Below are 24,919 nucleotides of genomic sequence, written 5' to 3'. Positions count from 1 at the left end.
TGTTCCCTGCTTTTGCTGTGCATTTTTTTTTTCCCGTGGCTCTGACTCAGCTGCGCGCCTCCTCTCCTCTGTTGAGGCGCACTTCGCCCCTGTCACAACAGTGCGCCCCCCTTTCGCCGAACCATGCTCCTCGGCCCTGCCCCCCACAGCCCCAGCGTTGGCCGGCTCAGCTGCAGTGAGCAGGGATGGAGTCTGCCCACACCGTCCCCCTTTCGCAACGGCGTGGACATCCCCCCCGCTCTCCTCGGCCCCGGTGATAACCGGCTTAGCCGCAGCAGGCAGGGAGGGAAACTCCACGGGGTCCCCTATGTCCGGCGCCGTGAGTACCTCCACAGCCTCACCCCCTGCACTGTTCCCCGCACAGACGGCAGCATTGCCGGACGTCCTCCTCCTCTCCCCACCTTGCCTATGACCCAGACCCACTGCAGAGCCCGTGCTTTTAGGTTTGGTGGGGTTTACACAGGAGGTGCTAGGTGTAACATCAGACATTGGTACATATTTGTAACTCACCACCTCCTGTGTCATCTTCTTTGTCTTCCTCCTCTTTTTGGTCTCCTCCGCTGGCTCGTCCTCCCCGAAGGAGAATCTGGTCAGGTCCACAGGAGACTCCAGCTCTCTGATCTCCCTCAACAGACCGCACTCCTCCTCATCCTCCGCTGACACTCCAGCATGGGTTGTCGGAGTCCTCTGCCGTGCCAGGAGGCCGCTTCTTTGCTGGCTCTGCGACTCTTTCTCCCGGCTTGTTCCAGCACGAGAGACTCCAGCCACGACTTCATCGTCCTCCTCCTCCTCGCTTAGGACGCCGGCTGGCAGTTCTCCCGAGGTATTTAACCCCTTCATTTCAGAGAACCGCCGCTGGTTCTTAAACCTCTCTAGGAAGGGACCTGCACTTTTCTCAATCCCCTCCCGGAGGAGCACTAACCGGACCACCTCATCTCTGAGGGCTTTAAACCTCTGGGAGGTCACGGGTCTTTCCTTGTTAGAGGCACGGGTGTTCAGGATCCGTGCCTCCCGCAGCTGCTCCTTCAGCCCGGTCAGTGCTTTGCCGGCGTCCTCGTATTCTCGTAACATGGCGACCACTCGGGAGGAGAAGGAGCTCGTGGACTCGCTGGAGGTCATCTCGCCCCATGATGTTGCTGGGCTCTTCTTCCTGGGGCCTGGGGTACCCCTGTCTCCCTCTCTGGGCGGACGATGAGCCGTCTCGGGGTTGGAGTAGGTGGGTACGGTCTTTCTCATCCGACCAGATCTCCTCACGCCCTCCTGGGCCGGTTGCTGTTGCCCTCTGTCCCCCGCCGGCACAGACCGGGGAACAGAAGCCTGGGAAGCCATGCCTGGCTCCCAGGAAGCCTGCCTCTCCCTGGGGAGAAGAGAGGCAGACTCTGGGCCTCCTCCTGGAAGTCCTGGAGCTCACAAGACAGGTGCTGCTCTCAGAAGGGTGTGACTGATTGTGGGCACCTGTCCTACAGTCTCCTCCCCCAGTAATGGCTGATAACAGGGAGTAATAGATTGTAGTCACCTGTCTTACAGTCTCCTCTCCCCAGTAATGGCTGATAACAGGGAGTAAGGGAGTAATAGATTGTAGTCACCTGTCCTATAGTCTCCTCTCCCCAGTAATGGCTGATAACAGGGAGCAATAAACTGGAATGCCTTGAACAGTAAATGTAAAAGAGACTGCTGCTGTGGGATCTCAGGACCATGGCTCCTTTAAGTGATGGCATGGGTGGGTGGTGACTTGTGATATGCGTGATAAAGACGCACAAAAACTAAGAATCTGCTAAACATGTGCAAAACTAATCAACACCCTGAGAAAATATGGCTCACAGGTGGTAGAAGTTGTGGTGGGGGTCATCTGAGCAGTAAACCATGTGAGCGCCGAAGGGAAAAGGTGAAAATAACCCAGCTGTTATTACCTGAGGTATAGAATAACAGGAGGAAACAATCAGAAACATCAGAGCGACAATGATGAACCTCAAAAACACTGAAAAAGAGAATTGGCTCTGCAGAATCTGAACTATTGGGACCATCTGTACCCCAAAAAGTGCCAACCCCTGACTCCTACATGTGGTGATCGGCAGGGAGAGGCAGATGTGATACCTTGCAAGGTCAGGTACCGCCAAGCTTCAAAGTGAAAACTACTGCTCTCTGGTATCAGCAGCGAGGTTATTTTGATAGAACGGTACCAGAGTTCTTATCCCAGCAGCCAGCAGCCCAGGGATGTGATCTCCGCCATGTGAGGTACGGTAATTATGTCAAACTCGCTAGGAATGACATCAATATTAATGAGGCGAGGGATCCTGAACTCCAGACACACACCCTGCCCAGATTACTGCCAATTAAGTCAGTAGGTGACATTTCACCCCCTCATACGTGGCATCTGTATCTACAGCCCAGTTCTCCATGTCACACCACACTGGAGATCTAGCATTGTACTCATGAACCAGCAGGCTCTGGATGAACAGTAAAAGGAGGCCAGCAGAGTCACAGTTGCAGCATCTGTAGCACCAAGCAAGCAGGAACAGTGACTGTGACTCATCTCTGGGAATAGAATGTAAACCAAAAGGATAACGCTGTGAATGTGCTGCTCCTCACATCCCTCATCAGTATGCATACTGCAAATCCAGAGGAGGAAGAGGGCGAGAAAGGCACAAGGCGAGAGGAAGATGGACACCCCAACACCTGCACACAGGTCATCTGCCAACCTGCACACTAGTCATCCAACACCCTGCGCCTCAACATTTGCACATAAGTCACTTACCGCCCTGCTCCCCAACACCTGCACATAGATTATCTACCGCCCTGCACCCCAACACCTGCACATAGATTATCTACCGCCCTGCACCCTAACACCTGCACATAGATTATCCCTTTCATGCAGCTTCTCTCTTCAGTCTCAGGGTGTGAGACCCTCTTATGGAGCTCATCTCCCCAGTCTCAGGGTCTAGGACCCCCTTATGCAGCTCATCTCCCCAGTCTCGGGGGCTGGGACCATCTTGTGCAGCTCATCTCCCGAGTCTCAGGGTCTAGGACCCTCTTATGCAGCTCATCTCTTCAGTCTCAGGGTCTGGGATTATCTTATGCAGCTCATCTCTTCAGTCTCAGGGTCTGGGATCATCTTATGCAGCTCATCTCTTCAGTCTCAGGGTCTGGAACCATCTTATGCAGCTCATCTCTTCAGTCTCAGGGTCTGGAACCATCTTATGCAGCTCATCTCTTCAGTCTCAGGGTCTGGGATCATCTTATGCAGCTCATCTCTTCAGTCTCAGGGTCTGGAACCATCTTATGCAGCTCATCTCTTCAGTCTCAGGGTCTGGAACCATCTTATGCAGCTCATCTCTTCAGTGTCAGGGTCTGGGATCATCTTATGCAGATCATCTCTTCAGTCTCAGGGTCTGGAACCATCTTATGCAGCTCATCTCTTCAGTCTCAGGGTCTGGAACCATCTTATGCAGCTCATCTCTTCAGTCTCAGGGTCTAGGACCCTCTTATGCAGCTCATCTCACCAGTCTCAGGGTCTGGGACCCTCTTTTGCAGCTCATCTCTTCAGTTTCAGGGTCTGGGACCCTCTTATGCAGCTCATCTCCCCAGTCTTAGGGTCTAGGTCTCTCTCATGCAGCTCCTCTGCTGCAGGTCTGGATGCTATAATTGTGGCGTGCGGGTTTTAGAGATGACGGCGCTGATCTTGTTTGGACATTTGTCAGAGATGGAAGCAGCAAATTTAATTCTGCAAAAAATGACAGAAGCCGCAGCCAAGAGGAAACCCCAGCGCATTACACATAGCACCAGTGTGATAGAAGGTGCAGAAAAGTTAAAGGGGTTGTCCCCTTTCATAAAATTGCAGTTCCCAGGGACAGTTTGTTATATAGAAATAATGTGAGATTTACTCATCGTATACAGATCATATACAGAGCCCAATGTAATGATGAGCATGGCACATGATACATTATTATGTGATACGCAGCAAATGGTGTGTGTCTTAGTGTTGAGATCACAGTGGCAGCCCCCTGGATTATTCCTTAATCATCACAGGAAACCGATCCAGATTCTGACCCCTGTATTGTGGCATTAATAGGTCATGTCAATGCAAAGAGTTGTCAGGCACGGCATCACAACACTACCTTCACCCCCCAGATCCCAACCAGGTATGACCCCTGAACCCTCCAGATACCACCTCCCAGACCCCAATCTGATATGCCAGAAGCATCCAGCCAGTTATCACCACCTTGACAACAACAGATATCATCCCAAAGATCCCAACCAAATATATCCCCTGAATCCTCCAGATATCATCCCACGGACCCCCAACAGATTTCACCTTCGGGACACCAACAGATATCATCTCTCAGACCCCAACCAGATATGACCCCAGAACCAACAAGATATCACCTCCAGCACCACAACCACACATCATCCCTTGGACCCAAAAAGATCTCACACCCCGGACCCTCCAGATGTCCCCCAAGTCCTCCAGATATCACCACTCAGACCCCAACAGATACAGTGGCATGTAAAAGTTTGGACACCCCTGGTCAAAAATTACTGTTATTGTGAACAGTTAAGCTAAGTTGAAGATGAAATTATGTCTAAAATACCTAAAGTTAGTGACACATTTCCTTTCTATTTTAGGCAAAAAAAAAAAATATATATATATATTTTCATATTTTACATTTTAAAAATTAAAAATGGTCCGATGGAAAAGTCTGCGCACTCTGCATGGTTAGTACCTAGTAGCACCCCCTTTTGAAAGTATCACAGCTTGTAAACACTTTTGTAGCCAGACAAGTCTTTCACTTCTTGTTTGAGGGATTTTCATCCATTCTTACTTGTAAAATTCTTCCAGTTATGTGAGATTCCTGGGTCGTCTTGCATCCTCTGCTATTTTAAGGTCTAGCCACAGATTTTCAATGATGTTCATACCGGGACTGTCAGGGTCATTATAAAACCTTCGTCTTGCGGCTTTTGATGTCATCTATTATGGATTTTGACGTGTATTCAGGATCATTAGCCATTTGAAGAAGCCATCCTCTATTCAACTTCAGCTTTTTACAGGTGGTGTTACATTTGCACTAAGAGAACTTGCTGAAATTTTGTTGAATCCATGTGTCACTCTACGAGTGAAATTTCCCCTCTGCCATTGGCTGCAAAACAACCCCAACACATGCTTAATGGTTGTCAAGATGTACTTTTCCTGAAATTCTGTGCCTTTTTTCTCCACACATACCTTTGATAATTGTGTCCAAAGAGTTCTATTTTAACCTCATCGGTCGCCAGGACTTGTTTCCAAAACGTATCAGTGTTGTTTAGATGTTCTTTTGCAACTTTCTAACACTGAATTTTATGGTGAGGACGCATGAGAGGTTTTCTTCTGATGACTCTTCCATGAAGGCCATATTTGTGCCGGTGTCTCTGAATATTAGAACAATGTACCACAACTCCAGAGCCTGCTAAGTCTTTCTGAAGGTTTTTTGCAGTCAGGCGGGGGGGTCTGATTTGCCTCTCTAGTAATCCTACCACCAGCTCTCACTGAAATTTTGCTTGGTTGGGCAAGACAATCTAAGCACAGTGAGCTTGAGCTGAGTGTTATTTGCATAATAAGACCCGATTCTCTCACACAAGGGAACATGCGCTCGTGTGACCTAAAGGTGAAATGCACCCAAAACCTCCAGCACATAAGGGGTACCATGTCAGTGGGGGCCTAAACCAGGAACTATCAGGGTGTATCACACCAACCTGCAGCGCTACAATCACACATTATGGCACATTCCAAATACCTAAATAAGAAAGGGATGGCCATTCTCTCATCTACAATGTCTCTCTTCTGGCCAGCTGCCATTATTAGGAGACGGCTGCAAACACAAAAGCTAAACCAAACAAACAGAAACCTATCCGGACAGGCCCAACACAATCTCAGCACGACTGTAAAGCCCCCGTTATTGCTAGCGATCTCGCTGTGTGTATCGCTGAAACGTCACTGGTTTTGTGACGCAGCAGCGATATCACTAGCGATATCGCTATATCTGATACTTACCTCCGACCCGCTCCCCCGCTGGTTATTGCTGATCGCGCGAGAACGTCCTGGGCCGTTTCTCGTCGGGCGCTTCCTGCGGCACCGACGAGCGACGCATGGACACGGGCAGGAGGACGTCAGGATCGCCTCGTCTGACAGGTAAGTAGCGACCACCAACCGCTGCGATGTCGCTGATGAGATCTGCCTGTGTGGCAGCTCACTAGCGACCACTTAGCGATGCACCAGCGATCCATATCGTTGTCGGGATCGCTGGTGCATTGCTTTGTTTAACGGTACCCTAACACGGCCGATCTCAGTACAATGATAATGATATCTGCCTCCACAGTCACATCCAGCTGTACTCACCTTGTTCTGATCTTCTCCTCCAGTTACCTACAGAGCTGCAGTCACTATTCTGCTGTTCTGTCTTATCCAGTCACTTACATAGCTGCAGTCACTATTCTGTTGTTACAGCGTGTCTTATACTCCAGTCACCTCCAAAGCTGCAGTGAATATGCTGCCTTTACATCATGTCTTATATTCCAGTCACCTAAAGAGCTGCAGTCACTATTCTTCAGTCACTGCACCAACTATACCAACTATTAGCTCAGCTCTGGAGAAGTGAAGAGTAAATGCTGCTTTAGATGTGACTGGAGAAGAAGGTTACAGATCAGTAGAGGGTAAATAAAGGAAAGAATTACCAAAACAGGTGAAGTCAGGAAATGCCTCTCTATATGAACTATTAGCAAAAGAGGGGAACCCCTAGTGAGGAAACTCCCTATTAGTCAGAGCAGAGAACAATGCACCTCTCACCCTGCAACAACTGTTCATATTGGTCAGGACTCCTGCAGAATACAATGTATCAAATTATTTCAAACAGAAAGGAGAAGATACAAAGTAAAAAGCTGCCCTCACTCCCCCCCAGAGAGACAGAACACAGACACTTGCATCTAAGGCCTGTTTCACACATCAGTTTTTAAGGTCAGTCGAAATCCGCCAAAATAGCGAAAAACGGATCCGCAGGCGGACTGACAGCAACAGGTGTCACCGGAGTGGCGGATGGACGGATCTGGGGAAGGTTAGAATTTAAAGGAACCCGCTCCCGTTTGCAGAGATGGCCGCGAGACGATATCGGCGCGATCTCGCGGCATTGGAGAGATGGGGGCGAGAAGATATCGGCGCGATCTCACGGCATTGGAGAGATGGGCGCGAGAAGATATCGGCGCGATCTCGCGGCATAGCAGAGATGTCCGCGAGAAGATATCGGCGCGATGAGAAAGAGAGATTTTAGCGGCTACCGGGATGGTAGTCAAGGGTTAAATGGCCTCCCGGAGTGAAAATAGCGGACCGTCACTGCAAAAAAAGTTGCAGGGTCCGTCTCATCCGCCCGGGAGCCGCTAAAATCTTGGCGGATCCGTACAATAATGTAAGTCTATGGGTGTAAAAAACGGATCCTCCCCTTTTTTGGCGGATCCGTTTTTTACAAAAATTGGCGGATCTTGACTGATGGGAAAAAACTGATGTGTGACACAGCCCTAATGTGTGCCCCTCCAGCCAGCAGCAGTCAGGATGTACTGGAGGAGACAGGTCAGAGGTTAGATCTATGATAACTCAGGGCACAGGTCCTGGCAGTAATGGGCAGCACCAAGCCCTGCCACCTGATCAGCTGCATCCAGACCTGCAGCAGACACAGTGATGGAAGCTCTGACAACTGAAGGAGGCGTCTGAGCAAGAAATCACTGTGGGCGCAACAGAAAGGCAAAAGGTGGGATACACGAGGCGCCCAATGATATGGACAAAGTCACATAAGAAAGTGGGTACAAGGCATAGACACGGAGGGTGAGATCAGGAACCCAGCACATCCCACCAAACGGTTGTTACACGCTGGGCTGACATTTTGGGGTCCCATAGGTTGCTATCATCTCACTGATTACTATCAATGTCCCGTCATGCAGTATGCATGTGTGGGCTGAGAGCAGAACAGGAGGTCAGCCTAATATACAGGGAGGTTACCTCTGTATAAGGACATTGCATACGGAAGATATACAGTTGTGGCCAAAAGTATTGACACCCCTGCAATTCTGTCAGATAATACTCAGTTTCTTCCTGAAAATGATTGCAAACACATTCTTTGGTATTATTATCTTCATTTAATTTGTCTTAAATGAAAAAACAGAAAAAGAATTGTCCTAAAGCCAAGTTGGATATAATTCCACACCAAACATAAAAAAGAGGGTGGACAAAAGTATTGGCACTGTTCGAAAAATCATGTGATGGTTCTGTAATTTGTGTAATTAACAGCACCTGTAACTTACCTGTGGCACCTAACAGGTGTTGGCACTAACTAAATCACACTTGCAGCCAGTTGACATGGATTAAAGTTGACACAACCTCTGTCCTGTGTCCTTGTGTGTACCACATTGAGCATGGAGAAAAGAAAGAAGACCAAAGAACTGTCTGAGGACTTGAGAAACCAAATTGTGAGGAAGCATGAGCAATCTCAAGGCTACAAGTCCATCTCCAAAGACCTGAATGTTCCTGTGTCTACCGTGCGCAGTGTCATCAAGAAGTTTAAAGCCCATGGCACTGTGGCTAACCTCCCTAGATGTGGACGGAAAAGAAAAATTGACAAGAGATTTCAACGCAAGATTATGCGGATGTTGGATAAAGAACCTCGACTAACATCCAAACAAGTTCAAGCTGCCCTGCAGTCCGAGGGTACAACAGTGTCAACCCGTACTATCAGTCGGTGTCTGAATGAAAAGGGACTGCATGGTAGGAGACCCAGGAAGACCCCAATTCTTACCCCGAGACATAAAAAAGCCAGGCTGGAGTTTGCCAAAACTTACCTGAAAAAGCCTAAAACGTTTTGGAAGAATGTTCTCTGGTCAGATGAGACAAAAGTAGAGCTTTTTGGGCAAAGGAATCAACAGAGTTTACAGGAGAAAAAAAAAAAAAAGGCATTCAAAGAAAAGAACACGGTCCCTACAGTCAAACATGGCGGAGGTTCCCTGATGTTTTGGGGTTGCTTTGCTGCCTCTGGCACTGGACTGCTTGACCGTGTGCATGGCATTATGAAGTCAGAAGACTACCAACAAATTTAGCAGCATAATGTAGGGCCCAGTGTGAGAAAGCTGGGTCTCCCTCAGAGGTCATGGGTCTTCCAGCAGGACAATGACCCAAAACACACTTCAAAAAGCACTAGAAAATGGTTTGAGAGAAAGCACTGGAGACTTCTAAGGTGGCCAGCAATGAGTCCAGACCTGAATCCCATAGCACACCTGTGGAGAGATCTAAAAATGGCAGTTTGGAGAAGGCACCCTTCAAATATCAGGGACCTGGAGCAGTTTGCCAAAGAAGAATGGTCTAAAATTCCAGCAGAGCATAGTAAGAAACTCATTGATGGTTACCGGAAGCGGTTGGTCGCAGTTATTTTGGCTAAAGGTTGTGCAACCAAGTATTAGGCTGAGGGTGCCAATACTTTTGTCTGGCCCATTTTTGGAGTTGTGTGTGAAACGATCAATGTTTTGCTTTTTGTTTCATTCTCTTTCGTGTTTTTTCATTTAAGACAAATTAAATGAAGATAATAATACCAAAGAATTTGTGTTTGCAATCATTTTCAGAAAGAAACTGAGTATTGTCTGATAGAATTGCAGGGGTGTCAATACTTTTGGCCACAACTGTATGCTGTATATGGGGAGGGGTCACTTCTTTATAGGGACACTATATACAGGAGATATATGCTGTATACAGGGGGTCACCTCTGAATAAGGATATTACATACAGGAGATATACACAGTATACACGGGGGTTACCTCTGTATAAGGACATTACATACAGAACATACAGGTGCATCTCACAAAATTAGACCAACAAAAAGTTCATTTATTTCAGTTCTTCAATACAAAAAGTGAAACTCATATTACCGTATATACTCTTGTATAAGCTGACCCGTGTATAAGCCGACGCCCTAATTTTGCTACAAAAAAAACTTATTGACTCGTGTATAAGCCGAGGGTGGAATTCATAGACTATATGTCCCCATATGCTGCTCCATAGATTACACCCACATATGCTGCCCCATAGACTATGCCCCCATATGTTGCCCCATAGAATATGCCCCATATGGTGCTCCAGAGACTATGCCCCATATGCTGTTCCATAGAATATGCCCCCATATGCTGCAAAAAAATGCCATTCTCACCTCTCCTGGGTCCATCTCCGCTGTCTGCCGCTTCCTGTGTCAGTGACTGTTCAGCCAGCAGAGGGGCGGCGCGCACTAACCACGTCACCGCGCCCCCTGCTGCCTAAATGTCACTGACACAGGAAGCAGCAGAGACAGCTGTGAGCAGCGATGGACCGGGGGACAGGTGAATATCGCTATACTCACCCATCCTGCCGCGGTCTCTGCAGCCTCGCTTCTCTGCTGTCTCCCTTCCTGTCTTCAGCGGTAACGTGGTACCGCTCATTACACTCATGAATATGCGCATATTCATGAGTGTAATGAGCGGTACCACATGACCGCTGAAGACAGGAAAGGAGACAGTGGAGAAGCGAGCGAGGCTGCAGACACCGCGGCAGGACAGGTAAGTATGATCTCTGACACCACCGCTCCCCCACCGACCCCCAGGTATATGACCCATGTATAAGCCGAGAGGGGGACTTTCAGTCCAAAAAAAATGGGCTGAAAATCTCAGCTTATACACAAGTAAATACAATACATAGAGTCATTACAGAGTGATGTATTTCAAGTGTTTATTTCTGTTAATGTTGATGATTATGGCTTACAGCCAATGAAAACCCAAAAGTCATTATCTCAGTAAATTAGAATACTTTATAACACCAGCTTGAAAAATGATTTTAAAATCTGAAACATTGGCCTACTGAAATGTATATTCAGTAAATGCACTTAAAGGGAATCTGTCACCCTTTTTTTCGGCTTGCAGCTGCCGGCATAGACATCGGGGGCTTATCTACAGCATTCTGTAATGCTGTAGATAAGCATCTGATGTAACCTGAAAGAGAAGAAAAACACAAAAGATTATACTCACCGGGGTGGGCGGTCCGGTGGGCGTTGCGGTCCGGTCCAACGCCTACCTTCTTCATGCGATGACGTCCTCTTCTCCCGTCCTGTAATGGCTGCGGCGCAAGCGCACTGCTCTGCCCTGTTGAGGGCAGAGCAGAATTCTGTAGTGTGCAGGCGCCGGACCTCTCCCGACGTCTGCGCACTGCAGGACCCTGCTCTCAACAGGGCAGAGCAGTGCGCTTGCGCCGCAGCCATTACAGGACGGGAGAAGAGGATGTCATCGCATGAAGAAGGGAGGCGTCGGCCTGGACCACAACGCCCACCGGACCGGACCGCCCACCCCGGTGAGTATAATCCAACGTGTTTTTCTTCTCTTTCAGGTTACATCAGAGGCTTATCTACAGCATTACAGAATGCTGTAGATAAGCCCCTGATGTCTATGCCGGCAGCTGCAAGCCGAAAAAAAGGGTGACAGATTCCTTTTAATACTTGGTCGAGGCTCCTTTGGCATCAATTAATGCATCAATGCGGCGTGGCATGGAGGCAATCAGCCTGTGGCACTGCTGAGGTGTTAAAGAAGACCAGGTTGCTTTGATAGCAGCCTTCAGCTCGTCTGCATTGTTGGGTCTGGTGTCTCATCTTCCTCTTGACGATACCCCATAGATTCTCTATGGGGTTAAGGTCAGACGAGTTTGCTGGCCAATCAAGCACAGTGATACTGTTGTTTGTAAACCAGGTATTGGTACTTTTGGCAGTGTGGACAGGTGCCAAGTCCTACTGGAGACTGACATTTCCATCTCCAAAAAGCTTGTCGGCAGAGGGAAGCATGAAGTGCTCTAAAATTTCCAGGTAGACGGCTGCACTGACTTTGGTCTTGATAAAACACAGTGGACCTACATTCGGATTTGGGTTTTCATTGGCTGTACGCCATAATCATCAACTTTAACAGAAATAAACACGTGAAATAGATCACTCTGTGTGTAATGACTCTATATAATATACAAGTTTCACTTTTGGTATTGAAGAACTGAAATAAAAACTTTTTAATGATATTCTAATTTTGTGAGATGCAGATATATATCGGTGGATCACCTCTGTATAAGGACATTACACACACAAGATGTACACCGTATACAGGGGGTCACCCTCTGTATAAGGACATTACATACACAAGATGTACGCCGTATACAGGGGGTCACCTATGTATAAGCACATTATATACAGGCGTTATATGCTGTATACAGAGGGAGGTGGGGTCACCTCAGTAAAAGGACATTGTATACAGAATATATACGCTGTACACAGGGTGGATCACGTCTATATAAGCACATTGTCTACAGGAGTTATAAGCTGTATACGAGGCAGGAGTCACCTGTGTACAAGGACATTATATACAGGAGATATATGATATATTACAGGTTTACAGGTTATAGCACATGGTACATAGTACAGTAGATGGTGCAGTAAATGGGGTAATGTGTGGTATATAGGTGTATACAGTACACGGTGCAGTATACGGGGTGTATGTGTGGTATATAGAGGTATATACAGTAGATGGTACAGTAAATGGGGTAATGTGTAGTATATAGGTGTATACAGTACATGGTGCAGTATACGGGGTGTATGTGTGGTATATAGAGGTGTATACAGTACACGGGGTGTATGTGTGGTATATAGAGGTGTATACAGTACACGGGGTGTATGTGTGGTATATAGAGGTGTATACAGTACACAGTGCAGTATACGGGGTGATGTGTGGTATATAGAGGTGTATACAGTACACGGGGTGTATGTGTGGTATATAGAGGTGTATACAGTCCACAGTGTAGTATACAGGGTGATGTGTGGTATATAGAGGTGTATACAGTACACGGTGCAGTATACGGGGTGATGTGTGGTATATAGAGGTGTATACAGTACACGGTGCAGTATATGGTGTGATGTGTGGTATATAGAGGTGTGTACAGTACATGGTGCAGTATATGGGGTGATGTGTGGTATATAGAGGTGTATACAGTACACAGTGCAGTATACGGGGTGATGTGTGGTATATAGAGGTATATACAGTACATGGAGCCGTATACGGGGTGATGTGTGGTATATAGAGGTGTATACAGTACACGGGGTGTATGTGTGGTATATAGAGGTGTATACAGTCCACAGTGTAGTATACAGGGTGATGTGTGGTATATAGAGGTGTATACAGTACACGGTGCAGTATACGGGGTGATGTGTGGTATATAGAGGTGTATACAGTACACGGTGCAGTATATGGTGTGATGTGTGGTATATAGAGGTGTGTACAGTACATGGTGCAGTATATGGGGTGATGTGTGGTATATAGAGGTATATACAGTACATGGTGCAGTTTATGGGTGTATGTGTGGTATATAGAGGTATATACAGTACATGGTGGTTTATGGGTGTATGTGTTGTATATAGAGGTATATATAGTACATGGTGCAGTATACGAGGTGATGTGTGGTATATAGAGGTATATACAGTAAATGGTGCTGTATACGGGGTGATGTGTGGTATATATAGGTATATACAGTACACGGTGCAGTATATGGCGTGATGTGTGGTATATAGAGGTGTATACAGTACAAGGTGCAGTATATGGCGTGATGTGTGGTATATAGAGGTATATACAGTACATGGTGCAGTATACGAGGTGATGTGTGGTATATAGAGGTGTATACGGGGTAATGTGTGGTATATAGAGGTGTATACAGTACATGGTGCAGTATATGGGGTGATGTGTGGTCTATAGAGGTATATACAGTACACGGTGCAGTATACGGGGTGTATGTGTGGTATATAGAGGTATATACAGTAGATGGTGCAGTAAATGGGGTAATGTGTAGTATATAGGTGTATACAGTACACGGTGCAGTATACGGGATGTATGTGTGGTATATAGAGGTGTATACAGTACACGGGGTGTATGTGTGGTATATAGAGGTGTATACAGTACACGGGGTGTATGTGTGGTATATAGAGGTGTATACAGTACACAGTGCAGTATACGGGGTGATGTGTGGTATATAGAGGTATATACAGTACATGGAGCCGTATACGGGGTGATGTGTGGTATATAGAGGTGTATACAGTACACGGGGTGTATGTGTGGTATATAGAGGTGTATACAGTACACAGTGTAGTATACAGGGTGATGTGTGGTATATAGAGGTGTATACAGTACACGGTGCAGTATACGGGGTGATGTGTGGTATATAGAGGTGTATACAGTACACGGTGCAGTATATGGTGTGATGTGTGGTATATAGAGGTGTGTACAGTACACGGTGCAGTATATGGCGTGATGTGTGGTATATAGAGGTATATACAGTACATGGTGCAGTATATGGGGTGATGTGTGGTATATAGAGGTATATACAGTACATGGTGCAGTTTATGGGTGTATGTGTGGTATATAGAGGTATATACAGTACATGGTGCAGTTTATGGGTGTATGTGTTGTATATAGAGGTATATATAGTACATGGTGCAGTATACAAGGTGATGTGTGGTATATAGAGGTATATACAGTAAATGGTGCTGTATACGGGGTGATGTGTGGTATATAGAGGTATATACAGTACACGGTGCAGTATATGGCGTGCTGTGTGGTATATAGAGGTATATACAGTACATGGTGCAGTATACGAGGTGATGTGTGGTATATAGAGGTGTATACAGGGTAATGTGTGGTATATAGAGGTGTATACAGTACATGGTGCAGTATATGGGGTGATGTGCGGTCTATAGAGGTATATACAGTACATGGTGCAGTATACGGGGTGTATTTGTGGTATATAGAGGTGTATACAGTACATGGTACAGTATACGAGGGTGATGTGTGGTATATAGAGGCATGTATAGTACGTGGTGCAGTATATGGGGTGTATTTGTGGTATATACAGTACACAGTGCAGTATACGGGGTGATGTGTGGCCAACAGAGATATATACAGTACATGGTGCAGTATACGGGGTATATGTGTGGTACAGAGGTATATACAGTACATGGCGCAGTATACAGGGTATATGTGTGGTATATACAGTATAATATACGGGGTGATGTGTGGTATATACACAGTACACGTGCAGTATACAGGTGATATGTGGTATACAGAGGTATACACAGTACATGGTGCAGTATACGAGGTGTATATGTGGTATATAGAGGTATATACAGTACTTGGTGCAATACAGGGGGTGTATGTGTGGTACATAGAGGTATATACAGTACATGGTGCAGTATATGGGGTGTATTTGTGGTATACAAAGGTACAAACAATATATAGTGCAGTATATGGGGTGATGTGTGGTATATAGAGGTATGTATAGTACATGATGTAATATACGGGGTGTGGTATATAGAGGTGTATACAGTACACGGTGCAGTATATGGGGTGATGTGTGGTATATAGAGGTATATACAGTACATGGAGCAGTATACGGGGTGATGAGTGGTATATAGAGGTATATACAGTACATGGCTTGATGTGTGGTATATAGAGGTACATGCAGTATATAGTGCAATATATATGGGGTGATGTGTAGTAAATACACAGTACACAGTGCAGTATATGGGGTGTATGTGTGGTATATACAGTATATAGCATGTATGTGTGGTATATAGAGGTATATACAGTAAATGGTGCAGTATATGGGGTGATGTGTGGTATATAGAGGTATATACAGTACATGGTGCAGTATACGGGGTGTATGTGTGGTATATACAATTCAATTCAAATAAGCTTTATTGGCAGGACTAAATACACATTAGTTTTGCCAAAGCAAGTGTACAGAAGGGAATGGGGATAGGGACAGTAAATATGTTGGGTAGGGGTTGTAGGAAAGGTGGATGGGGGCAGATCCAGGATGGGGCTATAGAAGTCCATGGCATAGGGAAGGTGGATGGGGGGGGATGGGGCATATCAAGGGTGGGGGCCATAGAAGTCCATGGCATAGAAAAGGTGGATGGGGGGGATGGGGCAGATCCAGGGTGGGGGCCATAGAAGTCCATGGCATATCATGGCTGTCTTTCTCGCAGTCTGACATTCGTTCACATATTGCGCTGCTATCTCCACTGTTCTCTCTTCTTCCCCCAGCATATACACAGTACATGTGCAGTATACGGGGTGTATGTGTGGCATATACAGTACATGGTGCAGTATACGGGGTGATGTGTGGCATATACAGTACATGGTGCAGTATACGGGGTGATGTGTGGCATATACACAGTACAGTATACGGGGTGATGTGTGGTATATACAGTACATGGTGCAGTATACGGGGTGATGTGTGGCATATACACAGTACACGGTGCAGTATACGGGGTGTATGTGTGGTATATAGAGGTATATACAGTACACGGTACAGTATACGGGGTGATGTGTGGCATATACACAGTACACGGTGCAGTATACGGGGTGTATGTGTGGTATATAGAGGTATATACAGTACATGGTGCAGATGACCTGCTGCTTCTGTCACCAAACGAGAAAGGCCTCCAAGACCCTGAAAATCTTAGCGAAATTAAGCTCCACCTGGGCACTACCGGTCAACCTAAAGAAAACCAACATCATGGTGTTCCAGAAGAGAAAGAGAAAATCAGACCAGCACCCTTCATTTGTCCTCAACAACTGCGCCCTTACAGGAACGGACAAATATACCTACCTGGGCCTAGAGATTCACTGATCAGGGAGCTTCAAACAAGCCATAGAGACCCTGAAAGACAAGGCATGCAAAACCTTCTATGCCATCCGAAGGAAACTCTACCATCTGAAGCCACCAGTAAGGGTCTGATTAAAAATCTTCGACTCTATCATCGCCCCAATCCTCCTGTATGGCAGCGAAGTCTGGGGTCCTCACACCTACCCAGACTGGTCTAGGTGGGATTCCAGCCCAACAGAAATATTCCACCTGGAATTCTGCAAGCACCTTCTCTAAGTCCATCGGAGTACCTCCAACAGTGCTTGCCGGGCCGAGCTGGGCAGATTCCCTCTACACCTAACGGTTCTAAAGAGGGCACTGTTATTCTGGGCTCACCTACGTAGGAGCAATCCAAGCTCCCATCACCATAAAGCCCTGACAAATGTAGGTGAAACAGAAAAACCAGGACCCTCAGCACAGCCCACCCAAACCCAACCTGACCAGAACACCAATCACAACAACCTGACAAAAGCCAGAATCAGGAAGATGGTAGACGAAGCCCAGGAGAGGTACGTAAGTGACTGGAAGAACGACATCATCAGCTCACAGAAACTGACCATGTACTGGAGTCTACAGAGAGAATACAGACTGGCTCCATACCTGGAGAAACTCCCGGACCCCAGAGACTGCAAGATCCTGAGCCGGTATAGACTCCGTGCCCACAGTCTGGCCATCGAATCCGTCCGACACAGGCAGAGCTACAAGCCCAGGGAGGAAAGACTGCACTGTGACCAGGAGGCCCTGGAGGATGAGACCCACTTCCTGCTACACTGCCCCAAATACTCAGCAGTGAGGGACACTCACTTCAGGAGACTCTCACATCTCTTCCCGGATTTCATCACCATGAATGAGGAAAAGAAAACATATATCCTGCTGGGGGAAGAAGAGAGAGCAGTGGAGATAGCAGCGCGGTATGTGAGCGAATGTCATAGACTGCGAGAAAGAGAACTATGATATGCCATGGACTTCTATGGCCCCCATCCTGGATCTGCCCCATCCCCCCATCCACCTTCCCTATGCCATGGACTTCTATAGCCCCCATCCTGGATCTGCCCCCATCCACCTTCCCTATGCCATGGACTTCTATAGCCACCATCCTGGATCTGCCCCCATCCCCCTTCCCTATGCCATGGACTTCTATAGGCCCCATCCTGGATCTGCCCCCATCCACCTTCCCTATGCCATGGACTTCTATAGCCCCCATCCTGGATCTGCCCCCATCCACCTTCCCTATGCCATGGACTTCTATAGCCACATCCTGGATCTGCCCCCATCCACCTTTCCTACAGCCCCTACCCAACATCCCTACAGTCCCTATTCCCTTTTGTACACTTGCTTTGGCAAAACTAATGTGTATTTAGTCCTGCCAATAAAGTTTCTTTGAATTTTGAATATATAGAGGTGTATACAGTACACGGTGCAGTATACGGGGTGATGTGTGGTATATAGAGGTGTATACAGTACACGGTGCAGTATACGGGGTGATGTGTGGTATATAGAGGTGTATACAGTACACGGTGCAGTATACGGGGTGATGTGTGGTATATAGAGGTATATACAGTCCATAGTGCAGTATACAGGGTGATGTGTGGTGTATACGGGGTGATGTGTGGTATATAGAGGTGTATACGGAGTGATGTGTGGCATATAGAGGTGTATACATTACACAGTGCAGGATACGGTGTGTATGTGTGGTATATAGAGGTGTATACAGTACACGGTGCAGTATACGGGGTGATGTGTGGTATATAGAGGTATATACATTACACAGTGCAGTATACGGGGTGATGTGTGGTATATACAGTCCACAGTGCAGTATACAGGGTGATGTGTGGTATACAGAGCTGTATACGGGGTGATGTGTGGTATATAGAGGTGTATACGGGGTGATGTGTGGTATATAGAGGTGTATACGGGGTGATGTGTGGTATATAGAGGTGTATACGGGGTGATGTGTGGTATATAGAGGTGTATACGGAGTGATGTGTGGTATATAGAGGTGTATACAGTACACGGTGCAGTATACGGGGTGATGTGTGGTATATAGAGGTGTATACAGTACACGGTGCAGTATACGGGGTGATGTGTGGTATATAGAGGTATATACAGTCCACAGTGCAGTATACAGGGTGATGTGTGGTGTATAGAGGTGTATACGGGGTGATGTGTGGTATATAGAGGTGTATACAGTACACAGTGCAGTATACAGGGTGAAGTGTGGTATATAGAGGTATATACAGTACATGGTGCAGTATACAGGGTGAAGTGTGGTATATAGAGGTATATACAGTACATGGTGCAGTATACGGGGTGATGTGTGGTATATAGAGGTATATACAGTACACAGTGCAGTATACAGGGTGAAGTGTGGTATATAGAGGTATATACAGTACATGGTGCAGTATACAGGGTGAAGTGTGGTATATAGAGGTATATACAGTACATGGTGCAGTATACGGGGTGATGTGTGGTATATAGAGGTATATACAGTACACAGTGCAGTATACAGGGTGAAGTGTGGTATATAGAGGTATATACAGTACATGGTGCAGTATACAGGGTGAAGTGTGGTATATAGAGGTATATACAGTACATGGTGCAGTATACGGGGTGATGTGTGGTATATAGAGGTATATACAGTACACGGTGCAGTATACGGGGTGATGTGTGGTATATAGAGGTATATACAGTACATGGTGCAGTATACAGGGTGAAGTGTGGTATATAGAGGTATATACAGTACACAGTGCAGTATACAGGGTGAAGTGTGGTATATAGAGGTATATACAGTACATGGTGCAGTATACGGGGTGATGTGTGGTATATAGAGGTATATACAGTACATGGTGCAGTATACGGGGTGATGTGTGGTATATAGAGGTATATACAGTACATGGTGCAGTATACGGGGTGATGTGTGGTATATAGACGTAGATAATTACACATATATATACTTTGTACATTGCACTCGGTATATACATTCGTCCCCTCACCCACAGCTCGGTGCCCCAGCTCATGGTGTCCCGGGGGCGGCGGGGACCGTCACCCGCTCAGTGCCGCAGGATAACGGGCAGTGTCCGGGTAGGCGTGTCTCTGCGGTGCCCTCTCCGGTGTCAGTGTCGGGCGTCCCTCCAGTGTCCCCGTGCCTCCTGCCTGTGTCCGCTGGATCCGGGTGTATCGTCCCCCTTGAAGGAGCGGAGGTGCTGGACCACAGCCAGTCCGGGAGGAACCGCGGGAGCGCGCACTCCTGAGAGACGCGCGTCCTGGTGGCGGGCGTGGCCTGCTGCCACTGCTGTGGCAACAAGCTCCGCCCCCAGTCGCTCAGTGGATGGACCGAAACAGAGGCGTTATCCGTCTAGTCTCCACTACGGAAGCAGGCTCCACCCTCATGTAATATGTGCTAGAAGGCGGTGCTCAGTGGGCGGGGTCAGGTTTGACAGCTCGGGAGCGCGGATTCCGTATTATAACGGTTTATCGGAGCCCAATGGGCAAAGGTGCTGCGACGACCCCTGGTGGCCAGAAACTGCACAGCGACATTCGGATTATTATTTATTATCGTCTGAGTGCGCAGGCCTCCAATATACGGAGTCTTTCAACTGGTTACATGAATGACCTTATGTTTCATAAGGAGATGTGGACGGAGGCTGTGGGGTTGTACCTGGTGGGCTACATCTTTTATGTGATGTTGAAGGGCTAGAGAGGCAGTAAAGTGCTTCATTTTTCTTGAAGTGTCGCAGCTCGAGTTTCCTGAGACACTGCTCCGAACCCCCCCCTGCTCAGCTGAACAATCACGTAGTAAAATAATGTGTACGCGCGCCTGCAGGGGGAGCCATTGAGCTTCTTCATGTAAGTGCTATGAGCTCCCTCTGGTGACGGCAGAAGGAAATGCACCATGATGTTCGCTCATGGGGGGTGTTCTGTGCAGCTGTGCTGGTCGCAGCAAGTCCTCTAGAGCAGGAGCCGCTGTGTGGCCAGTCCTTCTGGATGACCTCAGTGACCTCTGATCCCTGTGGTCTCTAGGGGGCTTCATTCTGCTGCACCTTGCATTTATAGTCTTGCCCCCCAGGCTCTGTAGCTCCATTAATGCCCCTGTAGCACAGATACACGATCCCCATCAGTGCAGACAACAGATGGAAGCATGCCCATGGGGTGATCAGCTTTGTATTGAGGAACTTCTTGGACACATTTTATACGTGTTATTTTTATAACTCAGAGGATGTAGTATTTTTTATCTATATAACATTTTTCATCTATATATATATATATATATATATATATATATAAAGCTAATTCATCCTAATTTGGTATTAATACAATTGTTTTCCAATTTTCTCTAAATACAAACCTGGAGATCGCTGTGGGGAAGCGATCATGAGGGTGTTAGATGTGATTTACAGACTGATGAAGGGTTGGACCGTCCCTGAAACACGTTGTTTTAATCAATAAATCCATTCTCTACTACAATGACTTCATCCGCCTTGTCGGCAGCACTCGGGAGACACCGTCCCCATTTCTTCTTGTTACTTCTTCAGAATACGGCAAGGAGTAACTCAACTAAGAGGAACCAAAGTCCATCCTAATGAAGACTGGTCATCCAGAAAATTGCTGGAACCTTGAAGATGTCCTCAAGTGCAGTCATGCAAATCATTTGCTGTGATGAAGCTGGCTCTAATTATGGCAACCCCAGGAAAGATGCAGACCAAGAATTACTTCTGCTGCAGAGGATAAGTTCATAAGGTACCAGTCTCAGAAACCACTGATAGCAACTCAGGTAACAGCTCATAAATGAAGCAGAGATATCAAGTAGCAGACAAAGCTCATCAACTGTCAAGAGGGTGAAAGAGGTGTATCAGGACTGACATGTACCCCACCCCTCTTTCTAAATGATTAATGCGCAGTGTACATAACTGTATACTGTGTTTTAGTGTAGTAATGTAAATAGTCCACTAGAGGGGGCATAATGGGACTTTAGCGCACGAGAAGTAATAGTTAACAGGAGGGGCCTACTGTAGGTAAGCCAGGAATATTTTCTGAATAGCGTTATTAGGGTCAGGGAGCCCAGACAGTCCTGTAGGGCTTAGAGCCTGAGACAGCACAGTGACCCCACAACGTTCACAAGATAGGAGCCCAGTCGTCCAGGGCTTGAGTACTGGAAGATTCAGCAACAGTGGAATGCAGTGCAGCACCAAGATGTGGCAGCTTACTACGTGGACAGATGCCCTTTTTTCTGGAGCGAAATGGACAGGGGAACTCCTGAAGGTAGTAAAGCGGGATAGTCAAAGTAATGCTGCTGTACCGGACTAAACGGTATGACTCGGGAGCATTCTAGAAGAAGTAGGGAAAAGCACAGGATTAGACAAGGATGTGTACTGTGATGTTCCCTGTGAAGTTGCTGTAACTGAACTGGAAAGAAGTCAAGAAAAGTTTTCTGTTACAAGTTGAAACTGGACTCTGTATCTCTTTGTGTGAAACCAATAGGAGTGAACCCACTGCAGACCAGATGGGACCCTGATGGTACGGAAGGCGTTACAAAAGGTACGATGCAAAGGTGACATTGTATTTATGTGGTGGGAGACCAGGGCATGTTTGAGCAATCTATGTCAGCCACGACTTTGGCCCTGGCTCCCCTCACAAGGGGACTGTGAGAAACGGCCTTTATGGTCAAATGGCCTGTTAAGAAGTTACTAATGAGGATGACCACAAAAAAGTAGAAGAGATTTGAATGGACCAAGAAACACAAGATGGGCTTTGTGCTCTGAGTAAAAAAATGAGATTTTTGGTACCAGCTGTCATATGTTTGTGAGGTGAAGAATAGGTGAGCGGATGTTTTTTATCTGTGTGGTGCCCATCGTGTAGCACCGAGGGACGATGGGGGTTTGCTGGTGACAATATGTGTGGCACATTACCCAGCATGGCCACCACAGCATTTTGCAGAGACCGCCATCCCGCTGGTTTGAACTTAGTGGGACCATCATTTATGTAACAGGACAATGACTCCAAACTCCCCCAGGCAATGTAAGGGTGATATGACTGACAAGGAAAGGATGGAAGCTGCTTCAGAGTACATGGCCTCCACAACCTCAACCCAATGGATATCGTCTGAGTTGAGGGATGAGCTGGACAAAGAGTGAAGGCAGAACAGCAACAAGAGCTCAGCACCTCTGGGAAAGCCTTCAGGACTGCTGGAGCCAGGAGTCATTCCAGGGGACAACTGATGAAGATGTGGAGAGAATGATGAGGGGGTGGGGTACAGCTGCTATCATAGTAAAAGTGGGTACCGGAAGGAATCTGAGAGTTAACGTGTGTTTTGGATTGTTTCATATTTATTTCTTTACTCCTCGATTCCATATGTGTTCTTTCCCGTCTACCTTTGTGGTTTTGGTGCCTTCAGTCTGACTCTACAATGTGCACACTCTAATAAGTACAAGGAAGATCATTGCATGAACAGTGGGTCGTAGCTTTTGGACCGGTACTACAGTTGTGGCCAAAAGTATTGACACCCCTGCAATTCTGTCAGATAATACTCAGTTTCTTCCTGAAAATGATTGCAAACACAAATTCTTTGGTATTATTAACTTCATTTAATTTGTCTTAAATGAAAAAACACAAAAGAGAATGAAGCAAAAAGCAAAACATTGATCATTTCACACAAAACTCCAAAAATGGGCCAGACAAAAGTATTGGCACCCTCAGCCTAATACTTGGTTGCACAACCTTTAGCCAAAATAACTGTGACCAACCGCTTCCGGTAACCATCAATGAGTTTCTTACAATGCTCTGCTGGAATTTTAGACCATTCTTCTTTGGCAAACTGCTCCAGGTCCCTGATATTTGAAGGGTGCCTTCTCCAAACTACCATTTTTAGATCTCTCCACAGGTGTTCTATGGGATTCAGGTCTGGCTCATTGCTCGCCACCTTAGAAGTCTCCAGTGCTTTCTTTCAAACCATTTTCTAGTGCTTTTTGAAGTGTGTTTTGGGTCATTGTCCTGCTGGAAGACCCATGACTTCTGAGGGAGACCCAGCTTTCTCACACTGGGCCCTACATTATGCTGCAAAATTTGTTGGTAGTCTTCTGACTTCATAATGCCATGCACATGGTCAAGCAGTCCAGTGCCAGAGGCAGCAAAGCAACCCCAAAACATCAGGGAACCTCTGCCATGTTTGACTGTAGGGACCGTGTCCTTTTCTTTGAATGCCTCTTTTTTCTCCTGTAAACTCTATGTTGATGCCTTTGCCCAAAAAGCGCTACTTTTGTCTCATCTGACCAGAGAACATTCTTCCAAAACGTTTTAGGCTTTTTCAGGTAAGTTTTGGCAAACTCCAGCCTGGCTTTTTTATGTCTCGGGGTAAGAAGTGGGGTCTTCCTGGGTCTCCTACCATACAGTCCCTTTTCATTCAGATGCCGTCGGATAGTACGGGTTGACACTGTTGTACCCTCGGACTGCAGGGCAGCTTGAATGTTGTGAGTTCATTTTCCCCTTCGTCACTGAGGTCTGGTGAACTCCCTATTCTGGTAAAGGAAGGTAATGAGCCTGATTATCAGGCACCTGAGCCTAATGAGGATGACTGGCTGAGTGAAGTCACGGACTGGATATAAGGCTGCCGACGCCCTTCTGCCCTGCGGGTGATTTCTCTGTGGACTTCTAGGACACCAGTCTGATTCCTGCTCCTCTAAAGCTAAGTTTTCTGCTTTGCCTGTTAGCATTTATGTTTTGTTTTTGTTTTCCTTGCTTTTCTGTATTCTGCCATTCCCTGCTGGGGTGAGCTGAATCTCCTTTTGCCTGTAGCTCTGTCTTCAGAATATTCCTGAGTACTGACATAGCTTTTTTGAAGCCTAGCGTCTTCAGGGCTTTTATTCACTGTCAGTCTGTTGGCTCTTATTTTCATAGGGTTTTTCACGGATTGCAGACAGCAGCCTTCCTGTCCTTTTCTATCTAGTTAGTTTGTGCCCCGTCTTTGCTCAGTCTGTCTTTCTGTCTGTGTTAGTGTTTTCATCTTGCTTCACCGTCATTATTTGTTGGGGGCTGCCTTTTGCTTTGGGGTCTGCTCTGGGGCAGTTTAGATTTCCCCTTTCTTTCTTTAGGCCTATTTAATTCTCCGGCTGTGATCGAGGGGTCTAGGGCATCGTAGGAACACCCCACGGCTACTGCTAATTGTGTTGATAG

The 24,919-nt window shown here is 46.8% G+C and overlaps 1 protein-coding gene across 13 annotated transcripts in view; it reads right to left on the bottom strand.

The window, feature by feature from the left end:
- FNBP1 (formin binding protein 1) overlaps positions 1–20,114 on the bottom strand; it is a 116,200-nt gene extending 96,086 nt beyond the window's left edge. For 9 of the 13 annotated variants that reach the window (XM_073555915.1, XM_073555913.1, XM_073555917.1 and 6 more), the window contains exon 1: positions 19,747–20,113. In XM_073555915.1, coding sequence (XP_073412016.1) covers positions 19,747–19,770 — 24 coding nt within the window. In that variant the 5' untranslated portion in view covers positions 19,771–20,113. Of the gene's footprint in view, positions 1–6,817; positions 6,851–19,746 lie in introns of those variants that run through there. The other 4 variants (XM_073555912.1, XM_073555916.1, XM_073555924.1 and 1 more) reach the window with 3 other exon arrangements.
- Between the last annotated feature and the right edge of the window lie 4,805 nt (positions 20,115–24,919).

This window comes from Dendrobates tinctorius, unplaced genomic scaffold (assembly GCF_039654945.1).
Source record: "Dendrobates tinctorius isolate UK_male_01 unplaced genomic scaffold, ASM3965494v1 ptg000231l, whole genome shotgun sequence".
Taxonomy (NCBI): Eukaryota; Metazoa; Chordata; class Amphibia; order Anura; family Dendrobatidae; genus Dendrobates; species Dendrobates tinctorius.
This window is presented reverse-complemented; position numbering and strand designations above follow the sequence as displayed.